Here is a 24,726-nt window from a genome sequence, read left to right as displayed (position 1 = left end):
CCAATTTGATGTTACCTGGCAGAAAGAGGCATGGCACAACAGAGGTTAAAAATGAACAGTTTCTAATTTATTAACACCGGTAAATAATTATTGTAGTTACATGTGAATATTGAATGTAAAAAGGTACCAAGGTTACAGAGAAAGTAAACATGAGAAGAAAGAGTAAAGAGGGAGAAGAGAAAGAGAGGGGGAGAGAAAGTCTCAGAAGCCTTCCGGCTTCCGAGGGAAACCCCCCTGAGTAAGAACCTCAGAGAGCCCCCCTTTTCCACATGTGCGCAGACTTTTATACCCCTGGCCTACAGGAAGTTGTCACTGGCCTACAGGAAGTTGTCACTGGCCTACAGGAAGTTGTCACTGACCAATCAGAACCTGTTGTTTCTGATGTCACGCCCCCGGTGCCTCCCATTTGGTGAAGACAAAGAGGGTGGGCGGTCCTGACGGCTGATACTTCACACGTTGATGTCGGACAAAAGGCATGTAAAAAGCGGGGTGTCGAATCTTCACCCACAACCGTCGACACAGGAATGTCACACTTCCCCCTGCAGACATCTGTTATGCAAGGCAAAAGCAGGCTCCCGCGATGTCCATTCTTACAACATCACAAATGCCTGATTACATGCAAACGCTGTTAAAGATGTCCCCTCTCCTTCATAGGACTTGACATCTAGATCTTTGACACAAAACATTTTTTTTTTACCTTGCAGGGAAGAAAACGTAAGAACCGCTCGCTAAGTAGAGCCATCTGCTGCTGCAAATCATAATTTCACTAATTACTTCAACTCGACCCGCGGGTTGATGAGTCAATAAAAGAAGAAAGAACGTGTAGGTGCGCTGCTAGGAGACCCGTGCAGGGTTCGTTTGAACTCTCGTTTCCGGAATATTCTTTATTCTGTAACTCAGACCTGCAGGCCAGGTTCAGGCTGCGTCCAAAGTTCTCGTATCATCTGTATATGGATGAAGAACGGGCAGAGGTGGCACCATCTCCTCTTTACGCCATCTATGCATCGACGTTCGGAGCAGCACCTGCTTCCGCTCAGTTCTCGCTGTGCATCTTTACATTTACGGGTTTTTGGGTCTCATTTGTGTAGTGAAACGCTTTCGTTTACCCCTACGGAGAACAATTCCGGTAACGCTCATCATTAGGACTGAGCGCAGAGGGCAGATCTGGGCCTGAATCCTTAAACAGCGGCAGAACCTTCGCCAGAGGACCGGGAGCTAAAGTGCATTAAATTGGACTGAAATCCGACGTTCTGTTTTTCCCCATCTAAACCGCGTGCCCTTTCCCCGTCGGAGGGGACGGAGCTCCTCAATGTCAGCACCCCGCCCCCCTGGACACGCCGGGCGCTTAGTTTGCCATGCAAAACAAGATCTCGGGATCTGCTTAGTATTCGTCGGCTCGGGTTTCCTAAAGGTTACCAAACCTAATTAGACATTTATGCCAGATCTTCAAAGGTCCCCCCTGTTATTAATGATGTGTTACTGCTGCGGCTCCGCGCCGACGGCCCATCCCTCACAATATGTGCACGCACAACGGAGGCTCAGTTCCTTCATAGCGGGTCACGCCGGAGATTAGCCCGGGCTAACCTTGACTTTTACCGGAAAATAAACTTTCCCGCGGCAAACATTTAAACTAATGGTTGATGTGATTGAGAAATTACAGACCAGACTGGGGACCTTCATTTTTTAGCTTTAGTCTAGTCTTTTTTTGTTTTTATTAGTCTTTGTCATGTCCAGACCCGTTTCAGTCTGAGCATTTTGGTCTGCTTTAAGTCAACAAAAATGTATGAATTTTCTGTCTAAATTTAGTCAACTAATTTAGTTTAGTTTGGTTTACTTTACTTGGTAGACGAGGAAGACACCAGCAATTCCCAGTCTCCATAGATTGTGAGTTACAAAACTAGGAGCCTTGATAAGGTCTAACTTGTCAGGAAAAGAACATGCAAGGGAATTGTTAGCTGCTAGGTTTTTGTTAGGTAATTGTTATTTACTCTCATTTAGATTTGTCAACAATATGCAATATTTTGTTATAATTATTTTCACATGACCAGCATTTACGTTGCGGCTCATGTTTTTTTGACAAATATAATTTGTCAAAAAATTCATTGATGAGAACAACACTCTTTTTTGTGTCTGTTCTCATTTTTTAAAAAGAAAATGCAAAATTGAATTAAAAGACGTCTAACTACTTACTACTATCTACTTACAATTAAATTTTTTCAGCTATCAAAATGTGAATGATGACTTTTAATTAAAAATATTTAATGTGCTTAAAGAAATTAGCATTTTTAACTGGTTTATTCTATGCCCACTTGTCTTAAGAATTATTTGCAATGAATTAACTGAAAAAATATAATGATGTACGGACCTGTACAATCCACCATAGATCTGTATTTCAAGGGTGAGGTGGGTTCAAGCCACCAGTTTTCCGCCATGAAAAGAACCAAATGGGTTATGCCACGTCAATAAACGTATCTTGCAGATCTTGTTAGATCTTATAAAATGGAATTTTACTGAAATCTTTACAGCTAAAACCACAAAATTTCCAGATAACTAATACATTACTCACCAGCTCGGTGGCTCGGCGATTTTCATTATGTCAGACTGATTCATCCCCAGACTCTGGCTATCGCTGGCCTTTCTCCAGATGAGCCAAACGTGATTGGCAAATTATAATGTAATTACACAAGCGTGGCGCGGCACCGCATGGCGCCTAAGGTAACCGCTGATGACAAAACAGGCCAAATAAAATTATATTCCCATTTATTATTTATACTCACCCTTTAATCAATTATGAATGGCAGCTAATTAGCGCTTACCGCTTTTCCCTCGGCGTCAGCTCTTACGTATGCACATGAACGAGTGTGCAATATTGCAGTGCGGTGGTGTGTAATTATGTGCTGTAATTATTGTTTGAAATGTAAATATCAGACAGAAAAGATAAAGGAAATGTCAGTGTTGTCTACCAGGCTTTTTCCCTGTGTGTGTGTGTGTGTGTGTGTGTGTGTGTCTATAGAAGGCGTGTGCAATAAGGCATGTGAAAATGAAGAACAGTTAAAACGGGAGACTCTCATTTCTCATTTCCTTGCTTCGGTGACCTTCAGACGAGAACCCCGCGTTCTGAGCACCGGCACAAACAAAACGCACTCTTTTTTTTTTTTTTCTAGCCCCCCCTTTCCATATTTGACTGAACAACAAGGCCCTGTGGGCCCTGAAAGGGGTCTGAAGCCCCCCACTTCTCAAACGCTCCCTGAACAGAACGGAAATCCACCGTGATACAAGGAGGACGACGAAGAGGAAATAAAACATGAAGCTCCGGGTGTCGTCACATGAGCGGGGTCTGGCTTAACAAGGTGCCGAGAGTCCCTAGCCAAGTGTCAGCCCCTCTTCTTTATTAATGGGACCGTTCATGTCGGGGCTCCAGCCCCTGATATCCTTTGATGTGGTAGCTCTCCCAGCACCAGGTCAAGGTCAGAACAGTATTAAATTAGGCGAAGGAGTAACATCGGGAATGATAATGATGAATGATGAATGCGGGGCAGTGGTGGCCTAGCAGGTAAGGAATTGCCGGTTCGAATCCCCTTGATGAAGGTGCCATCCCCACAAACGGCTCCCCAGGCACCTGTCATGGCTGCCCACTGGTCATCAAGGATGATGGTTAAATACAGAGGACACGTGTCACCATGTCACCATGTGCTGCGCTTCACTTCACTCTCACTTCAGCATCTGATGCTCACTATGCCGTACCCACCATAAAGACTTTAAACTGGTTTATATTGCTTGGTATGGTTTATTCTGCTGTTATATACACTTTCTGGTTACTCCATACCTACATCATTTCATTGCATGTGGCTTTTTTTTAAATACCGTTATAACACTAAGGTCACCCACTGGGGCAGTGGTGGCCTAGCGGTTAAGGAAGTGGCCCCGTAATCAGAAGGTTGCCGGTTCGAATCTCGATCCGCTGAGGTGCCACTGAGCAAAGCACCGTCCCCACACACTGCTCCCCGGGCGCCTGTCATGGTGCCCACTGCTCACTCAGGGTGATGGGTTAAATGCAGAGGACAAATTACACTGTGTGCATTGTGTGCTGTGCTGCTGTGTATCACATGTGACAATCACTACACTTTACTTTTAATAAAACACATTTGGAAAAACTCAAACTACTTCACTGCTGTAAAGACTATAACTTAATTGTACTGAGCAATAAAATCTATAAAATAAACTGACAGAAAATGGCGTACAATTAACAGAACCAATAAAAAAACTATTTCATATTTTGCAAGCCATACAGCAATTTGAGAAAAGAGCATCAAATTCCACCAGATATGGACGCTGCACCAGCTCTGGCCAGATATCTGAGATCAACGAAGAAGCCCTGCCATCTTCGGCCCAGGAACGTCTAAGGAGGAGTTTCGATGACGTCAGTTCTCATCTAGCTGTGGTGCCACCTCTCCGTCAAGGAAATTGAAATCGAATTCGAAAATGGACAGAAATCCAAAGCTGGAGCGCTTCCCGTCTCTCACTAGGAGTGAACCTTGAGTTCAGAAGAGTGGTTCTTTATAAATGCACTTTATAAATAGCCTTTAATGACAATTCGAGTGACAAAACCCGTCTCCGGAGGTGGTAGCTCAGCAGACGAGGAAGCGGACGCTCGAATCCCGGACTGCCAATGTGCCACTGAAGTCCCCTTGAGCAAGGTAACGTCCCCACACAAAATAGTGGTGGAGGACACACTTCATTGGCCGCGATACGAGGGTGAGTTGCGTTGCCACCAACTCGTCCCTAATCGACACTTAACCCTGCATTGCTGCAGGGACACCGGACCTGTGATTAGTGAATAATAGTCACTCTGCAGAAGTGCCTCTGCTAATTGAGCAAATGCAAATCTGCCCAAATCACCGTGACTCCCGTCTCATTGGTGCCTTCAGCCTTCGCTCGATGGGACTCGTCCCCGGCCTCGCGGCGTTGCCTTGGATTTACCCGGAGCGATGTTTTTTTTTTAAAGGTTACTCTCCAGAAATATCTGTGCCCAGAAATAAAGGACCTGAAGAGTGAAGGAAGTTCCCGCCCTTTCTTCCGCCTCAGACTGACTTCCGGTCCATTCCTTCCCGTCCTTTCTGCATCCTGAGGTCATCCATGGTTGATCAATCACACAGTAGAGGGGTTTTTATACATTTCATAAATGGCCATTTATTGTAAGTACTGATGCATTAAAGGTTGGATTTGTGCATCACTATTACCCAAAGTAAGCGTGTGAGGGCATCGCCTCGCACTTTTCGTCATTTTTATACACTGTATATATGTAACACTGGTCCCAGTCTGGTCCAGTTCAGGTCTTCTCAGGTTTGACATGATGACATTGCCGCGGTTTCGGTTATTATCCTTGCCGAATGATTTTCAACATTTTTATCTTCGCTTCTGTGTGTTCATGATTTATGTTCAATTTATTAAAGCCCTGTGTTTGTACGTCTTTTTTCCTTCCCACCCCACGTTCCTGATGTTCTCCTTTTGTCTGTCGGCTACGGTGGAGTGACAACAACATTCGGATATTTGCCAGCATGACTTGTTGCTTTTATCATTTTCAGTATTATAAAGCAGCCTTGGAATGGCAGAAAAATAGTTTAAAAACAATGCAGTGTAAATCAAATTGAAAAAAATGTCAAATACTATTTGAATATTCTGCTTGTTTGTGTGTTTTTATCTCTGCAGATTTCTAAATGATTAAAGTTTGCGAACATGCATAACGTGTTTAACGTGTTCAAGCATTGATTTCAGAAATACATTTGTAACCCTGCAGTGGATGCTTAAGACAGGATATTGATCTTATATCATGAGAGCGTGGCAGGCCTTGACATGAATTCATTTTTGATTTCATGATCAGCCATAATCGTCTTACCAGATTGCGCGAGGGTTTCGCCTCGCACTTAAAATCGAGAGCGAATTGAAACACGTAGCTGGAGCTGGTGGCAGTCGGCCTCAGACTCCCGTCTTCTTCTTTTCATTTGTGTATAATCACCTGCAACTCTGAAGCTTAACATATATGAAATATAATCAGGGGCGGGACATCTGTGGGCCCAGCCTCCAACCTGACCTGTAACCCCGAACCCCGTCCAACATACAACAACGGCGGGTAAACCGTGCTGCAGCAGCTGCAGAACCTCATAAAGCAACAAGAAATCTTCTCTATGATGCACGTTTTTAATAAAAAAAACCAGGCTGGAGATGGAGGAGTTCTGGAGGGAGTGGGGAGCTACAGCGCCACTTGCAGGTTAAAAAATGAGCTCGGGTGACGTTTCAGACCACGCTCCCGTGTGGACGCAGGTTTTTCAGAGAAAAGCGCTCTTGTGCGGACAGAAGTACCGGAAATAATCGTCAACTCGAGCAGCGGCGGCAGCCTCATCATCAGCAGCAGCTTCTGCTGGGTTCAAGTTACAGAGCGGAGATTGAGGAAAGGTCACGTTCAGAAGCTGTTTATTTCCCCTTCTGCCCGTGCAGCCGTTTAATTCAAATACTTAGTCACCCCCCCACCCCTTGGATAAAGGATCGTTCCGGACGTTTTACGGTTTTCTGGCTTTTGTGGCCTGCTACAGTCTCAGCCTGTGTTGCTGTGAGTCGAAAGGCTTGAATTTAATGTGGAAGTTTCTGTTTGCGTCGTGTGTTTTCCTGCAATTCGCCCCGATAACAGAGCGAGCTGGAAGGCAGGAGAACGGCGAGAGCATTTCCCCAAATGTAATATTCTAATTTCCCCATAAACAACACGCAATCGCAAAATAAATTGTCTTTTTCGGCGGCCTCATATACATGCAGACGGCATCCCTCTTCATTAGAGCTCATTTCATGCCGCGGATCAGAGGACGGAGCGGAAGAGCGATGGATCGGGCTCATTTGCATGCCTGCGAGTTCATGCCTGCTTTTATTCCCGAAGTTTACATGCTCCATGATCCTCTGCATTTAACCATCACCCTTGGTGAGCAGTGGGCAGCCATTTTACATTTACATTTACAGCATTTATCAGACGCCCTTATCCAGAGCGACTTACAATCAGTATTTACAGGGACAGTCTCCCTCGAGCAACTCAGGGTTAAGTGTCTTGCTCAGGGACACAATGGTAGTAAGTGGGATTTGAACCCAGGTCTTCTGGTTCACAGGCGAGTGTCTTACCCACTAGGCTACTACCAGCCATGACAGGTGCCCGGGGAGCAGTGTGTGGGGACGGTGCTTTGCTCAGTGACACCTCAGTGGCACCCTTCTGATTATGGGGCCGCGTCTTTACCCACCGAATGCTGAAACAAGCACTGTGTAACTTTCAAATGAAACGGGGAAAACTGTTTCATCAGTTCATATCCATGTCAGTACTCTCTCCAAAGACTTTCACTCTGCCAAGTTTCTTTTCCGTTTTTTCACTGCTCTGTTTGAGATCCGAAACATTTATTGGCTCCTCAAAGGTTTGACTGTTAATGAAATTTGTGCTCAGTAATAAATTGTGATTTTAAAATGAGTAAAGTAGACTACTCACTTCAATAAGTGAAATTACAGACTTGACTGACAGCTGCAGGATGACTGACAGCTCTCACACTCTCACACCTGCCTGGCAGAGATTGGCTTCAACGGAAAAACTGGTGTGAGGGAAGGAGCCCTAAAACCAAGAAGAACGGCCTGAAATGGCATAATTTCGGACTGAAACGGTGAAATGCGTGTCCCGCTATTGACTCGGAGACGGTATCCACTTCCAACGGTCCGGGCACCAAGAATGAAGTGAGAAACACCGCAGTTTCCTTTCAATCAAACTGGCTGCTCCCCAGGCAGGGGCGTAATGAAAAGCCATATTGTGTATGACATGGTCGGCCACGATTGGTTTTGGCAGGGACGTGGGGGACACAATTGACCATGTGACCCCGAGCCGCCGGCAGGGTGCGATCGTGGCGAGAACGTGCACATCTTGATAATGGGCGTAATTGCGCAAATAAAGAAAAGTAAAATGTACATTCGTGTTAAATGAGCCGTGCTGCTCGTCTCTGTGTTGTATACATTTTTTCTTTTAAAGAAAAGGTCAAAAGGATAAATGGCCGCCGCTCAGAGCTTTTGAAGGGGACATTACAGGGACGTATTTCACCGGTGATTCATTCTTCCAAGTTCTTCTGAACTTAACTTCTTTAGCCTTCTTTAGCTGGACCTCCTGCTCCTTCCCGGCCTTTCTCACCAGCACCATTAAGTTATCTGCATCTATTGGACAATTCTGGATTATTCAGATATCTGCACCTCATTATTTCAGGCCCGGATCTGATAGCAGATTTGCTCCTTGGCTCAAAGTCACGGTGCATCTGCTTCAAGGAGTTTTCTTGCACTCAGACAAGACATTATAGTGTTTTTGGGGCAGAATTTACAATCCCATCTGGCAACATGTGTGTGCATACGAGAAAGCCTATCTAGGTAGGCGTAAAGTATGAGACATGGAGCGGTGACCTCTGACCCCATCTGAGCTCCCAGGCCCTCTGACTTCATGACTGGATGAGAAAAGGAGACAGAGAGTCAGCGGCTAATGAGAGCAGCGGGTCTCATTCATCACCAGGACTCCATATTCCAACATGACGACCTCCACTTGACCTTTTAATGCACTCAGGACAGGGCAAGTGTTAGACCAAAAGCTGACATCTGGTGCGCGAGTTATGAATAATTTATTTACCATCAATATGGAACAAATTGGATGTCAGTGTTGTCCGTGTTTATTTTAAAATCAGAAATCCCCAGTTGGATCCGTGCCTTGCGGCTGTGGTCCAACTGATGGTGCGTAGGCTCCAATGAATTTCACACGGCAAAACTGCTGAAATGGCTAGAAAAGAAACGCATAAAGACAAAATCATCTCAACGAAGACTGAACAAGAGCACACAATTTAACCTGGAGAAAAATGAGCAAGACACTTCACCCTGAGTGTCTCCAGGGGTACTGTCCCTGTCACTAATGATTGTAAGGTGCTCTGGAGAAGGGCGTCTGGTAGTTTTTACAATATCTTAATATCTTTGGTAATAGTCACAGCACAAATTTGGTCGAAACATCGTAAATTGTTCTTATTCTTATTATTAATATCCTCGTGTGGTAGGAAATTCTGATGAAATGAAAACAGGGAGTTGTTTAAAACATGATCGTGGGGTTAGTCATGTCCAAATAAATCAGAATATGCTTAATGGTCCTCCTCTCATTATACCGCTATAATTTATTCATATTTCTTAAAGGAAAGGCAGAATCTGACATGTGCACACATATGAATGCCCCATATGAATAAAAAGAACTTTTTATGATGTAATTTTGTTCAGACATTATACTGAAATTATACTGAATGACATACAGTATACAGTATTATCTGAAAAAATACATCTGCTTCTGTAATGGGGGGGGTCATGTATAAGGTCATGGATATATAATAATAAGATTGCAATTTTTAGGTGTGACCATGATAATGTTCCGTACATTCCTTCATCTTTTGGTGCCAAGAGCGTGCTGTCAAGTTAGATTTTTTGGCTTCTTCACAGACTAGTGAAGCCCTGAAGGAGCACTGCACCCCAAAATCTATCGTTTCGTGTGCATCCCATTGAGCGGACATCTGCCGGGTTTCCCCTGGACGTCCTGCAGCAGGTAAGATCTGATGTGCGAGCAAAAACGGCTGCTTTTGCGTAAAATCCCACCCGCAGTTCACCATTAGAACTTGTGAAACCCCACGCGGACCTAAGGTGGAGACGGTGCCGAGTTCGTCTCCCCCCAACGTCCATCTTGTTTTCAGCCGAACATGAGTCTCCTTTATTGAGCGATTGGTGGACGTAGTTCGGCGCTGACAGGATTGGTAAACAGCGGGTGGAGTCCTGTCTGCTCTCCCCGCCCGAGACGGAGCCGCCGGAGCCCATTTATTCCGCCGCAGATCAACTTTAAGCCTTCGGGCTGTGCTGTGTGAATAATGTTGTTTTTTTTTTTTTTTTATGCATTTTATTAATTTACACATCGTTCGCAACACTAACTTCATACGGTACATAAAATATGGCCCGCGCGGCTCACACGAGCAGAACTGGGATAAATTCACGGGAAACTGCCTCTCCGACCGATTCCCTGATATTGGACTCATACATTTTTGTTACGCAGAACAAATTTCATCGTATGAAAGGCTGTTCCAGAGATGGATGCTAATCTAGAAGATGTGTTAGAAAAGAAGAGTTCCCACAGTGCACAGAAGTGTCCCAGAAAGGGGCTGGGGGGCTTCAGAAGCTGGTTTCCTCGTTCCCCGCCCCGCCCCAAGGAGCGAACCTGAGGAAAGTCGACTTGGGGTCGCAGGCCTGGTCGGGGCCACGCTCGGCGGAGCCGGACTCCAGGGAGCTCAGGGACCCCGTGACGGAGCCCGCGCCCTCGAAGGCGTAAGTCCGCAGGCGGTCGAACGGCGGCACGTGCGGGTCCCCGTCGGCCTCGGCCAGCCGCTCCACGATGAACTGGCGGAAGACTTCGTCCCCGGGGCCGATCAGGTGGGAGTGGCGCAGGGACATGCGGATGCTGGCCGCCACCTCCTCCCTGCGGAGCCGCCGCTCCCGGCGCCGGGGGTGTGGCCGGAGCGGGACCTGGGTGGTCAGGCCCGGGACGACGCTCACTTCGTCGTAGCGAAAGACTTTCTCCGAGTATTCCTCCGTTTCCATCTCCCCCGCCATCACTTTATCATGTTTCCGTTTCCTGTGCTTCCTGACGACAAACATTAATAAAGAGAGAACTGGACAACACACACACACATACACACACACATACACACACATACACATACACACACATACACACACACACATACATATACACACACACGTACACACACACACATACACACACACACACCACAAACACACACATATATACACACACACACACACACATACACATACCATACACACACACACATACACACACAACACACACACACACACACACACACATACACACACACACACACACCTACACACACACCCACACACACACACACACACACACACATACCCACACACACACACATACACCCCCACTTACACACCCACACACACATCACACACATACACACACATACACACACCCCACCTCACACACACACATACATCCCCACCTCCCCCCTACATCACCTACCCCACACACACACACATACCCCCACACCAACCCCACACATCCATCACCACACACCCTACCCTCCACCACCCACACACATACACATACAAACACACATACACACACATACACATATACACACACATACACACACACACACATACAACACACACACACATACACACCACAAACACACATACACAACACACACACACACATACACATACAACACACACATACACACACATACACTATCCACACACACACATACACATACATACACATATACACACACACACACACACACATACAAACCCACACACATACCACACCACACACAAACACACACATACACACAAACACACACCACATACACACACACACACATACACACATACACACACACACACATACATACACACACACATACACACACACACACACACAAACATACACACGTACACATACACAAACACACACACATACACACACACACAAACACACACACACACACGTACACACACATACACATACACATACACAGACACGCAGGAGAAAAGATGGAAAGCGGTGTGAGTTGGAAGGTCATGAATCTCCAGCAATTTACTTCCACGCGCGTCTCACAGCCTGATGGCGTCCTGATGGCGGGCCGCGGGATAATTCGAGGAATTTCGCTCCGTCTTGGCGGCCGCTCTGAGCGAACGCTCATGAAAGGCTCGGAAGAAACGAGCGGCTGCCGTTTTCTCTTCAAAGCGCCGTGCGAAGAACCTCGACGCGCTGAAGCTGCAGCTCAAACAGTCAAAGGCTCGGCAACCGAGCGCCACTCTGCCGGAATTAGTGGTCTGTTAGCGCGGCGATTACGCACGTTAATGCTCAACACGACCGGCGCCGGGAGTACGGCCGCCATTAGTCCACGCACTCCGACACACTCGTTATTCGTACAATGGGTGTCACGTCGGTGTTATTCTTGCCAGTGTTAGGCGCGGTGTGAATGGATGACCGCGGAGCCGGCTAAGCGTCAACACACACAGTACTTGCCAGGCTGGGGTGGTGGTGGGGGGGGCTGCGGAATTGTGCCCTAACACGACTGCTCTGCTGGGAGAGAAGGACGTGGTAACCGAAGAGATCTGCGCGACACCGGCCTGCTTGAGAGCTGGTTTCAGACCACGTCAACCATTTTCACTACTGACCATTGCACACTTTTTTTACGTTTGTATACCATCCTCCGGTTTGTAACAGTACGTTCTTTCAGAGACCCGGTGCAGTAGTAGGGGTCTTGTCCAGATATTATTTGACGTCAGAAAGTTGTGTAGTGTGCTCTGTACAACCATCTGACATCGTCTGTGTAGTCCAACGTGGGCTTTGATGGTATAACAGCCGCATTTCTTTTACTAATCGTTAATCGTTTAATACGTCACAAGCGTAACGCCTGGTCGTGGCACAGCAACAGCAGCGCCGATGTGGGGCAGCAGAACAATATAATAGCTGTTTAACCAGCACAGTGCGCTACTTGTGCAGGTCCTCGCATGACCCTTACAGGAAATTTCAACAGTGGTTTGCGTTGTGAGCTGAACGGCATTTTATAATATTTTAACCCAAAACCTAATCAGGAGCTGGTAGGGGTGGTAGTGGCCTAGTGGGCAACACACTCGCCTATGAACCAGAAGACCCAGGTTCAAACCCCACTTACTACCATTGTGTCCCTGAGTGAGACACTTAACCCTGAGTGTCTCCAGGGGGGGGACTGTCCCTGTAACTACTGATTGTAATACGCTCTGGATAAGGGCTTCTGATAAATGCTGTAAATGTAATTATGAATTATGGAGTTGAGTTTAATACCTGTAATCACAGGGCTTACTGGTGACCCACCTTCAAAATGCTCAATAAAATAATTAGTGATTCTACCTAATAATCATCTCTCATCTCCAGGTTTGTGACTTTTGAGAATAAACATGTAGAAATGATGAGTCTCCTGACAGTCCTTATTAACCATTTACAAATGTTGTACTGTTACATCACTGCTTCTTTTGCAGGTTTATAGTCGCCAAGTCAACTCAGTGTTCCTGCCTTACCTGTGAGCAAAACCAGACCAGCTAAAACACCCAGGAGCGTTTGGAGACCAAAGCCCATAGACAGGACCAGAGCCTCCACCCCTCCAGAAGCACAGTGTCCAGCCGGCTGGCAGGCACACACTCTGACAGTCAGGGTGCTGGTGCTGGACAGGGCTGGAGATCCGCTGTCAGTCACCACCACCGGGAGGAGGTACTGGGCACGGTCCCTCCTGGTGAAGGTGCTGCGGCGAGCCAGGATTCCTGCTGTGTTGTCTGCAAAGAGCGTGGAGAACATCAACAATTAAAACTTCCTCAAGGACATCATCAGGATTTTTTTTATATTTATTATGAATATTATATCATATTATATCATAGCTTTGTTAAACATGCTAATTGAATTAAACCTATTTAAAAGTAAATGTTATTAAATGTATTGTGCTTGCCATATACATTTACATGTACAGTATTTACCAGACGCCCTTATCCAGAGCGCCTTACAGTCAGTAGTTACAGGGACAGTCCCCCTGGAGACACTCGGGGGTTAAGTGTCTTGCTCAGGGACACAGTGGTAGTAAGTGGGGTTCGAACCCGTGTCTTTGTAGCCATCTGGTTCATAGTCTTATCTGCTGGTCTTATCTGCTAGGCTACTTTTTTCATTTTTACCTTGGTTATCTCGGATGGTGAAGTTGGGGTTGATGTGCTTGTCTGGAGCCATGGAGAAGTAGAGGTGATGACCACCATCAGGGTCATCTGGGTCTGTAGCACTGATGAGTTGGATGATCTGGCGCAGACACACAAATCATCTTGTTAACGGTCCTTGTTTCATTAATTGAGTGTAGATGAGAATGAACATTTTCTGGCAAATACAGAGCAGGGTTGAAAATCGGCTCCATAAGCAGTACGGTACGCATGTAAAGTAACCGACTAGTGAAGTAACACAATGGAAATGTGGAAATCCACATAAAATCCCCTTCTTGCATGTCGTCTGACACGTACGAGTTGGTCAGAAGAAGGTCTCAGCCCCACTTAATCCTCCCCATCCCCTGTGGGCAGGCTAATCGCTGTCAGATTACTGCTCACTGCAGCATTAGCTATTATGCTGCGTTACAGTGAATTACTCCGAAACGTCCGTTCTTCTTACCATTTTCAGACTTCTGGTTGGTCTGAAGACACGCGCGTACGGCCTACGTTACGGTAAACTTCCCGTCTCTGTACAGAAGCCAGGAACTAAGCATCGTGCTTCGACCATGCGTAATATATGGTGTAAATGTAGGGGGGACATTTATAAAGTGACTTGTCAGGTCCGCAACGTAACCGCCGGCGGGAAGATCGTGGCGGTCGTGCGATCGCAGCATCAGTGGCCGAGCAGAGTGGGCGTACATCACCTCTCCGGCCTCTGTTCCCTCGCAGATATACGGCCGGTACTCCGCGGCCAGGCTGGGCACGTTGTCGTTGACGTCCAACACTTTTACGGCCACCTCCACAGATGAGGACAAATCGCTCGTCCCTGCGGAGGCGAGACAGGGCGCGTTAGCGTCTCGAGTGCGACGTGCCGAGGGTTCCAGCCCAACAAATGGGCGCTTTATCTTTTACAAACGCAACACCGAGCAAAGAAATATGATGTTTCCATCCAAGAGCTGAAAGAAATGCCACCTCTGAGCCCGGGAACCGGGAGATTTGTGTCAGACAAGCGGGAGAAACGGAACGTTATCATGTCATCACTGCCCACACGCCGCAGCCCGCACATCCGCCCATTGGTTGGAGTCGAGCAGGATGTGCGTCTGTCAGAATAAGAGATGCGCCTCACTTGTCTCCTTGGCAGCTACTGTCAGATTGTGCCAGTCGGACGTCTCCCGGTCCAAAGGTTTGGCCACAATAACGGTTCCATTGTTGGGGTCTATTCGGAAAACGTCCTTCGTGCCGCTGCTTTTGGCAATGGAGTATCTGGATTAAAGGAAGAAATGAGAAGTTCACATTCTTTACCGCTGACCGGTCGGGGAATTCATGCTTCATTCCATTGATCGATTTTCCCAGGTTTTCCATGCAAAGGTTCCCAGAAGCACAAGCACAGAATTTTCTGTGTGCCCTGGTGGTTTCATTAAGCAACTTCTCCAAAAATCTCCCCGTTTTCCATTAAATATTGATTATCATGCACACAAGAAATCTCAATGTCACAGGCCGCATAAATAAAAAAAAAAACAGCATAAAAACTCCACCTGAGTGACAAACAGCTACTGTGCTTCTCTGGTTCTTCATCATTTATTGACAAATGATTGAGATTGGAGCTTCCAGATGGTGCCGCGTAGACGGTATTATTATTTTTACTTTCTGTTTCTCTCCCCTTTCAGTAAAATTAAAAGATATAGAATAGGTGGAACGTCACAGTGCTTTATTCGGCAGAGTTCATTTCCTCCCAAAGTAAAAGGAGATAAGCGCAGCCATGCATGGACCATCTGCCGAGATCAGAACGGAGGCAACCGGAGCGCTTGATATTGTGGCTGAAAGAGATTCGTTTCTCCCAAAGGAAGAGTGAAGCCGAAGCAAATTCTAATGAACTCCAGTTCACCCCACGACAATGGAAGAAATGGAAGTGGATGAACACGTTGCATGTGCCGCATAGTTATTTTGTGTCTTTGGTAGACATTAAAGGTAATTAGGGGAAATATTTACTTGCACGAATCAGTTGGGCCGGTACGGATCCACGTTATTCGTTTGATCGGACTGATGTAATTTCTCTGAAATCACCGCTCACCTGATTGGATTGCCGGCTTCGTCGACGTCTCGGGCGCTGACAGCTCCCACTGTGGTGCCCACGGCTGCGTTTTCCGGAACCTTCCATTCGTACAGCGGTGCGCGGAAGACCGGCGCTTCGTCCTCGTCCACCACTATGATTTTGACGTTCGTCAGGTCCCTGAACTCATTGACGCTGAGGTAACGAGTGTCTATTAGGTCATTCACAGCGTCCACAGAAATGGCAAAGCGTCTCTTTCTCTCGTAGTCCAGCGGCTGGCAAAAGGGAAGAAAACCAAACAAATTTACATACTCCACACTACAATAAACCACACTTCTCCCAACACTTTGTAAGGATGGACCTCACGGGAGCATGCCTTTTGTGTTGCAAAACAGCTGTCTGCAGGGGGAGGTGTGTCATTCCTGTGTGGATGGTTGTGCGTGAAGATTACATGCCTTTTGTCTGACGGCAACGTGTGAAGTGTCAGCTGTCAGGACCGCCCACCCCCTTTGTCTTCCCCAAATGGGAGGCACCGGGGGCGTGACATCAGAAACAACAGGTTCTGATTGGTCAGTGACAACTTCCTGTAGGCCAGTGACAACTTCCTGTAGGCCAGGGGTATAAAGGTCTGCTCACATGTGGAAAAGCTTTCTTGCTCAGGGGGTTTTCCATCGGAAGCCGGAAGGCTTCTGAGTCTTTATCTCCCCCTCTTTTTCTCTTCTCCCTCTTTACTCTTTCTTCTCATTTTTATTTTTCTCTGTAACCTTGGTACCTTTTTACATTCAATATTCACATGTAACTACAATAATTATTTACCGGTGTTAATAAATTAGAAACTGTTCATTTTTAACCTCTATTGTGCCATGCCTCTTTCTGCCAGGTAACATCAAATTGGAGTGGTTGAATACAGTGCTTTGTGTGGAGGGAGAAAGAGTTTTTCTACACACTCTATTCTCTTCTACCACACCACATGGTCTTTTTTACAACTTCTTCTTTTACCATTTTTACGGATGTCTTAAGAAATAAATTGCCGTTCATTGGGCCAATTTTCAATTAAGGCATTTTAATTAGGAGATTTTGATCGTTACTGGAAACCCTTGGCTTTTTGTGTTACTAGAGGACACTAGAGTTCCCTCAAGAAATCTCAGATGTTTTAACTTTTCCACCAACAACGTTACACCATGAAGATGATTGCGATGGCAAAATAACAGTACAGCTAATTAGGTCTCACATTGGTTCTTCATTGTAACCCAACCTTCTCATAACATCAAAGACCTCATGGTCATTACTCATTTTTACCAGAAGATTGGAATTAATTTTTGGACACATGCACAACAAAAGTGCTCGTAATTGTAAGTACAACGTAAATACGTGGAATTCAATAACAATATAAGGTTTGTTGCAGCTCCTAAAGTCATAAGTGGACTGTTATGAGTGTTTTTCTTTTTAAAATGAATTCTCTCTAAATAATCATTGCTTTAAATAAATAAGCAAAGATTAGTTGAGCGAGAATTTGGGCCCATATTACAGATTCTTAAAAAAAAGACATATTTATACACATGTATACAGAAATATTCCTGGTTGTGAAAGCAGCTACAGCGCGTATTTGACACACAACGCCGCTCCCGCAATTCCATCTGGCCACGCACACAAGCGCTTCATTCAAAGTTGATGAGCCACCAGCTGTGAACTTGCACTTAACCGATGTTGAATTTCGATCGACAAGATGATGCTTGTTAAAAACAGCATGTGAACCATTAACGCCTCCCCCCAAGGTTCAAGGATGAGCCCATCATTTCCATAACAAGCCCATTCAGCCTGCCACGAATCCCCCCGGCTTTGTGGCGGGGGGACAAAAGCGCGCCAGGAAAACAGGAAACCGATTCGGCGAAGGGCATTGTCGATTATTCTGTGGCGGGGGAAATACTTTCCTCTTCTCCAGATCCTTTTAGAAATTGAGCTCTGGGGACGTTTCTCCCGATCGTGTCAATAAACGATGAGAATGACTGATTTGAGTCACACTCGTGTCATAACTCCACTTCAATGACAAATTGAAATGTGATAATATAGCTTTTTATTGCGGCCATAACTCACATGCGCAGCTGTGAGGGACGTTTACTGCTCCTTCCCCCCATCCGGAGGCCACTTTATTTTTATCAAATTAGTATCATTTTATAACATCTGCAAAGCTGCTTTTCATTTTAAACTCTCACGGTTGGGTTGTTTACTGCACAGAAGAAATTATTGCAAGGATGTTCGATCAGAAAACAATTAAGGCGACTCTTCTTGCACAAAATGTTAGTAAAGTGTTTAAAATGGACTTTTGTAATGCTTTGTGTAACTTTTTCTATGGTTCTCACTTTGGCCAGGAGCACAATGCCCTCCTGGGTCACAGGGTCGGTGCGAATGGTGAACGTGGAGCTTTCCTCCAGGTCCTTCAGGCTGTAGTTCATCCTGGCGTTCGCCCCAACGTCTCCGTCATCCGCCATGACCCTGCCGACCGTGGTGCCAACTGGCGCCGACTCTGACACCTGGAACATGTAGAGGTCTAGGAGGAGGTCACAATCAGACTTTCAATTAAACCAACTGGAGAATGAGAACATGTTTCATAGATTATACTGAAATTCAATGTTCTGAAGAATGTTCTACAGTTCCACCCACAGGAGAAATCTGCCCTTATTTCTTTACTTTAAACCTGGACAGTTTCCCACAATGTCTCTGTGCATCAAGTTCTGCTTGAGCTCCATGCTGGACCACTTTTCCTTCTCCTCTGAGCACTTCCATGCAGAAACCTGCCTACAACTGGAAGCCTGCCGGCTTGAGAGATGGGAATTGGCTCTCCAGCGAGGAGGCGGAAGAGTTTGAGCCAAGTTGATGACTAAATAATTGTGCTTTTCTGTACAGAGGACACTTAGCAAATGTGCCGGAGCCAGACAGAATGCCAGAAAAGGTTTGTTTTGTACCAGCCCTTCCACAAAAGGAGCGACTAGTGCAACGCCGCAGCAAAAATTAATGAGAATAATTTGTTAATTTGTTCGTTATTGTTCCTATAATTCTTTTGCTAATGGATCTGTTAACATCTCGAGCGGGAAAGCTGCTAATGCTTTTTTACCTTGTTCTGTTGTCACAGCTGGTGCCAACGTGTATTAAAAGTGTCTGATAAATGAGCTTTGTTTGATTGATAAGTTCTGCTGGAGTCCTGTAAGTCACAACATTGTGGCCACGCCGCACAGCGCTGCAGAAAATTGGTAAAAAAACCCTGTTTTTTTTCTCCACGACGGCAGGTGCCGCGGCCAAATTGCCTTTCATCTGAGGGCCCGCGGTCACCCTGCAGAGCCATTTTGTGCAGGAACTCACTGTGCTGAAAGACGGGCCCGTTGTCGTTGACGTCTGTCAGGGTGATGGTTACCGTGGTCGAGGCGGAGTAGCCGCCACTCAGGCCCATCATGTCTTTGACTTGCACCACCACCAGGTAGCCCTCCCTCGCTTCGCGGTCCATGTTTGGCCACGAGGTGACAATCATACCTGAGGGACGAGAAGGACAGAGTGTCGCCGTTCCGGGACCTGCCCATACAGGGAATATCTACAAAGTTCTTCAACTACTCTCAGATTCCTTAAAAGCTGGACACCATGATTTAATAATAAATAAATGCCACCATGATTTCTCTATACAAGTGCCCCTGTTCTTGGTTGGCCTTACCGGTCTTTGGTTCGACAGAGAAATATGGCTCCCCCTGCTGGATGGAGTAGATCAGCTTGGCGTTGTTTCCGAACATCGGGTCGTCCTCGTCCGTAGCCGTTACCTGGACAACCGTAGTACCTGTCCACGTGGACAAGGGGGGCGAAACCAGAATGGGATAGAAGACCAAACATGATGTTAGTGTGCATGGGGAGATTCATAATTAATGTGTTTTTAACCAGCATCCTTCCGACCTACAAATCCTTAAAAAATGTCATGATATGGTACACACTGACAAAATGTAATTTTAGTTCTTTTTTATGATAATAATTCCAAACGCAGGCCAGCGTTCTCTGTGTGTGACACATTTGATGTAAAGTCCCAGCAGTATATATAAATATAAATAGTTCTGCATGACAGCTGTCTGACTGGCGAGACACGTCTGCCTGCTTCCCCGACTCGTTCTTTACTGCCTGCGTCTCCATCTCTGTCAATCTCCGCTGGTTCCTCCGCCACACTCCGGTCACCGGTCCCTCCCCACGTCGTCCTTTCATCCCCCCATCCCTCCGTATCTCTCCTCTCCTTCCAGCGCGCCGCCGATGCCGCATGATTTATTGCAATAAAAAACATTACGCCACAGCAGCAGATTACACATGAATTGAAATGGAAATGTGGCGCGCAATAAACCGGCCGTGGTAGTGATAACGATATTTAAGGCGGAATAAATCATACCCCGGCTACGTGGGGGTGCGATATCTGCAGCTGCCGTGCAAAGCCACGAGAATACTGAAACATAACAGTGCCACGCCCCCTTTAATGGGGCGGACTGTTCCAGAATGTGTGGAAAAGGTAAATATGTGCCCAGGCCTACCCACTGGAGACATTTCAGGAATACTGGACACGTAGGGCTTGTTCAGGAAGACCGGAGCGTTATCGTTAATGTCCTGGACTTTGACGATGAACTCCGACTCCGGCTCCATGGGCTGGTTGGAACGCCGGTCGATGGCCTGAGCTTGCAGGACGTAAGAGGCCTTCTCCTCTCGATCCAGCTTCTTCAGGACGCTGATCTCGCCCGTGTACTCGTCGATCTGGAACAGTTCCCCTGCTCCTTCTCCGGACAAGACGTATTTGATGGACAGGTCCCCCGTGTCCGAGTTCGACTTGAGCTGAAGACAAAAACACGGGTTTAAGTAGGAATACCAGGATGAGCATGAGGTTGTACTGAAGCAGTCACCAGCATACGTCACCTTCCCGATAATCCGCGGGGTGGGATCTTCTTCCTCCACGAAGATCTGACTCCATATCCAGCCTCGTTTCGGTCGGGGGCGAGGGTGAAGAGAGCCTCCGCCCATCTGTCCAACCTCCAGTTCAGCCAGGACACACCAGGGAAGCACAGAAGCCAAGATCACCACGGGCAGGATGCCGGCGAGGTCCATGGTTCCAAGGCTCCACGCCCCTCCACTCGGATGTGCTGGAGAGGATGTTGAATAGAGTTCTGCTGAAGCTGCTTTAGATGCTTATGGTGGAGCTTCTGGTCTCACTGCCATGGTCATCTGACTTTGACTTTTCATTCTGTGTTCAGAGCACAAGTAGATGAAGCAACATGCAATTATTGTGTTATTATTTACCATAAAAGTTAGATTACAAGTAGTTATTCCAGTATCTGTCCATGGTGCTGATTTGTGCCATTAAAACTGTAAAGTCCAGCAAACAGAGCAGCTCCCCATCAGTGTCACTTGTTTATCCGAATTTCCACTCAAAAGGTCGTGAACTCTGTTCTCAGAAAAGAGCCAAAGATCTGGCTGGGGTCTGGAAAGAGTCAGGAAATAACTGGAACTTCTCAATTTGATGCAGGAAACAGATGCCTGCATTGTACTGGAGGACAAGTGTTCTTTTAAAACTCAGCAGGAAAATACGGAAAATACGTTCACTATCAAGCAAGCTGCAACCTCACCATGATAAAGTGACAAATGCCATCACTGCTAATACAAATTATAAATGAGTCTTTCCATGGTTTTGATAATGAACATTGTAGCTGATACATAAAGGTATTAACAAACAATCTGCTAATTATTGTATACAAAAATTTATATATTTACCCTAATAGCCATGCGATAACATAAAAACAAATAAATGAAGCCTTTATTAGCAATACATTATAACCATGTAATTCAAATGATATAATAATTACAATAAAGAAATATACAAATCAGCTATTTTATGCTAATTAACGTATACATAATGTGCATTTCAGGTGTTATGATGTAACTGTAACAGAAGCCACCATTACCAAAAAAAAGTGTCATAAAACCTTAATTGAATACTTATGATTTAAGGATTTAAGATCTTTACCAACATATAAAATTGGTATAATATTTTATTATAATTCACATTTCAGATTTTTTAAATCTATAATTTTTTAAATTATTATTTAGACATAGTGACGTAATTAAAGGACATTTACGCAGAGCTGGGTTCCATGTTCCAGCGTTGGGCCGACCTTCCCTCCATCATGGGAAGGTTTTTTAGAAGTTAATTACCTCCCATGGCCACGACCAATCAAGAGTCATCTGACTGCATCACCTGGGGTGCGGAAGACTTGATCACTGTAAAGTGCCGACGACGCAGGACTCCAGCGGCCGCCGCCCACGTGACACGTTTGACTTTCAATTACGTCGAGGAGTCAAGGAGCCCCGTAATTTCATCAAACAGGAATTGCCACTCTGCATAAGTAGTGGTCCCCGAATGTGCTTGGTGACACGGCCACGTCTCAAAGCAAGGACTAAAGGGTCCTTAGGTGACTCATTAATCTGACGAACCCGACTGTCACCTACACAAATGTGTCCCAATTATTTAAATTCCTGCCAAATTCATTTTCTCTGGAAAAAGGAGCAATTTGACCTTCGGGCACATTTGACATCATAATGCGGGCAGTTGTGACAAGAGTGATGTGATCAAGACTCATTTCTCTCAGTAGATATTGGTAATTGTAAATATTACGTTGATAGCTATGTGCTTTGTGGCCCTTTCATAATTATAGCTGGTTAGCAATTTGCTGTGGCAAGACGGTCCAAAAAATAATAAAAAAAAATCAATTACTCATAATTTCCCTTTCGAAATTCAATTTGCTCCGCGACTGTGAGCGGGTGTGAGCGTCTTAACTCGAAACATATTCATATCTGTACGGTGCGGGGAGTGACAGTCCAATTAGTGACCACTGAGTCGTGAGTGAACGAGGAGCTTTCATAGGCCGGGGGCCAAATCCAGAGGAGTGCCGCCATGCCTTCGAAGGCTGACAGCAAGATGCGCAGCGGCTTCTGCGGGCCGGACTTTAATTGCACGTATAATTTGCCGCATTTTTTAAGGGCGCGGTGCCACTCGCAGGAGGTGCCGTTCGAAGTGGCCATTAAGTGCTCTGGCCCTCATCATCTCTCCTGTTCTGCTTGTCTGGATGTTTACTGCAGGCAAACCGGCATTTTACTACGTCTAGCACGGCGTCCCGCGGAGCCAGAACGAAACGTGGAGATCCTGGAATCATTCTCCCCGGAGGAGGTGGCCACACTTCACGGAAAAATGCTCTCGTTTGCAGGGCAAATGGTCCACTTATAAAGGAGGAATAATTTATGGGAGTAATTAAATTAATTACAAGTACCACAATTAAAACTTTAAAAAGTAGTTGTTTGATGGCTAGCCCGTCTGTCTCGTAATATTTCTATGAAACTGAAACAAATACCGCTTATAAAACCGACTAATAACAAAATCAGTTTTTAAAGAACAAATTAATTTCCCTGACAATGTCTCTGGTCGAGTTCGGGGTTTCAGGTGTTCAACACGACTATTCTGTCAATCGTGGCGTCGGAGGCGTAACTGAAATGGCAACATTTTGGTAAAAAATGTAATTTAGAAGCTGAGAGTTTTTGACGTTGCAGTTGGGTTCTGATCAATATCTCTTTGACACGCTGAACTGCAGCATAAGTGGGATCAAAGGGCCGAAGCCTTTTGTTGAGTCGGCGGCCCCAACGCACTTGTAGTGGTGCCATCGTGACAAATCGCTGTAAATGGCCCGTCACATGACTGCACGCCTTCTAATTGCCCACCGGGGGCTCCGTGCTGGGACCGGATGTTTACCGCCACACTCCGAGGAACAGTGACACCGCGCATCTAAAGTGGAACCATGGATGTCGCCCTCACCGCAAAACAAGTCAAAACCGCATCGTTAGCAACCAACGCGGCAGCAGCAGCATCCAAATGGAACTAAATCTACTGAACTTTTTTACGTTTTTTTACGATTTGGCGGATTTTTTTTATTTTATTGTCTCATCAACATACGTTCATGTCTTAAGAACGTATCACATGAAGACGAAGAGAAGCTCTCACCTGTTTCTTTGACCTGGTCTTCTCCCACGGTCCCCATCAGGACCTGCTGTCCGCGTCTCTCCCGGAGAAGAGTCGGGACGCGTTATCCTGGAACCCGTCCTCGCAGCTCACACTCCCGTCCTCCAACCGCCTGCCCCCTTTCTCGGGAAGAACAAACACTGGCGCTATTGTCCGCAGCCGATGGACACTCGGGGCCTTCATGGCAATGCGAACAATCCGGCCCTTCTATCTTCCTCCTCCTCCTCCGGAGAACAACAGGGCGCTTATTAGAACGCTGCCGGTGAGGATTTTTGTGAATGATAAGGGACCCACAGTCTGTTTCTGACATTTAGACTCCGATTAACGGGGACGTAGCCCGAAGTCCATAAACAACCAACCTCGTTCCGCCGCCGCGCTCCATTCCCACTCGTGTTTCGGAATGCTAATGGGGCCCGATGTTGTATAATTTATTTCACCGCGTTTGCATATGGATGAGATTACATCAAAATCCCTTCACAGCAAGAAGAACTTCAACTCGCTGCCAAGTCAAACTGGCGTACATTCCGACTCCTTCCATCGGTCTGCCTGGCTCGTTCACTCGTTCATTTACGCCGCTTGGAAACATCTTCTGCCCGCACCAGACAAGACACGTCTCATTGGACGATAGGCTCCCTCTCCCTCTACTCTCCATCACTCCTTCCCAACATTTCTTCCGACCTTTTTTCTCTCTCCTAGAGTTTTTTATGTGGAGTTTTTCCTTGTGTGCTGAAGGGGTGTCAACTGTAGG

At 46.2% G+C, this 24,726-nt stretch overlaps 1 protein-coding gene across 3 annotated transcripts; it reads right to left on the bottom strand.

Annotated features, from left to right (window-relative positions):
• Positions 1 to 9,953: 9,953 nt before the first annotated feature.
• Positions 9,954 to 24,304, bottom strand: cdh19 (cadherin 19, type 2). Of its 3 annotated transcripts, none has more exons than XM_028967919.1 (12): positions 23,961 to 24,304; positions 20,831 to 21,155; positions 20,455 to 20,749; positions 19,605 to 19,724; positions 19,262 to 19,429; positions 18,265 to 18,452; positions 15,926 to 16,179; positions 14,981 to 15,117; positions 14,559 to 14,680; positions 13,837 to 13,954; positions 13,195 to 13,446; positions 9,954 to 10,742 (listed from the first exon to the last, which is right to left on the bottom strand). In XM_028967919.1, exons 2-12 carry the CDS (start codon positions 21,017 to 21,019, stop codon positions 10,246 to 10,248), a joined length of 2,340 nt encoding a protein of 779 aa, XP_028823752.1. In that variant the 5' UTR covers positions 21,020 to 21,155; positions 23,961 to 24,304; the 3' UTR covers positions 9,954 to 10,245. The 3 variants fall into 3 exon arrangements, with proteins under 3 accessions (XP_028823752.1, XP_028823753.1, XP_028823755.1); XM_028967920.1 differs by lacking the exon at positions 9,954 to 10,742 and adding an exon at positions 11,550 to 12,217 and having other exon boundaries at positions 23,961 to 24,298; XM_028967922.1 differs by lacking the exon at positions 9,954 to 10,742 and adding an exon at positions 11,550 to 12,214 and having other exon boundaries at positions 23,961 to 24,297.
• Between the last annotated feature and the right edge of the window lie 422 nt (positions 24,305 to 24,726).

The sequence above is a fragment of the Denticeps clupeoides genome, chromosome 2 (genome assembly GCF_900700375.1).
Source record: "Denticeps clupeoides chromosome 2, fDenClu1.1, whole genome shotgun sequence".
NCBI lineage: Eukaryota > Metazoa > Chordata > Actinopteri > Clupeiformes > Denticipitidae > Denticeps > Denticeps clupeoides.
Note: the sequence above shows the minus strand (reverse complement) of the source record. Positions and strands in the feature narration are given on the sequence as shown.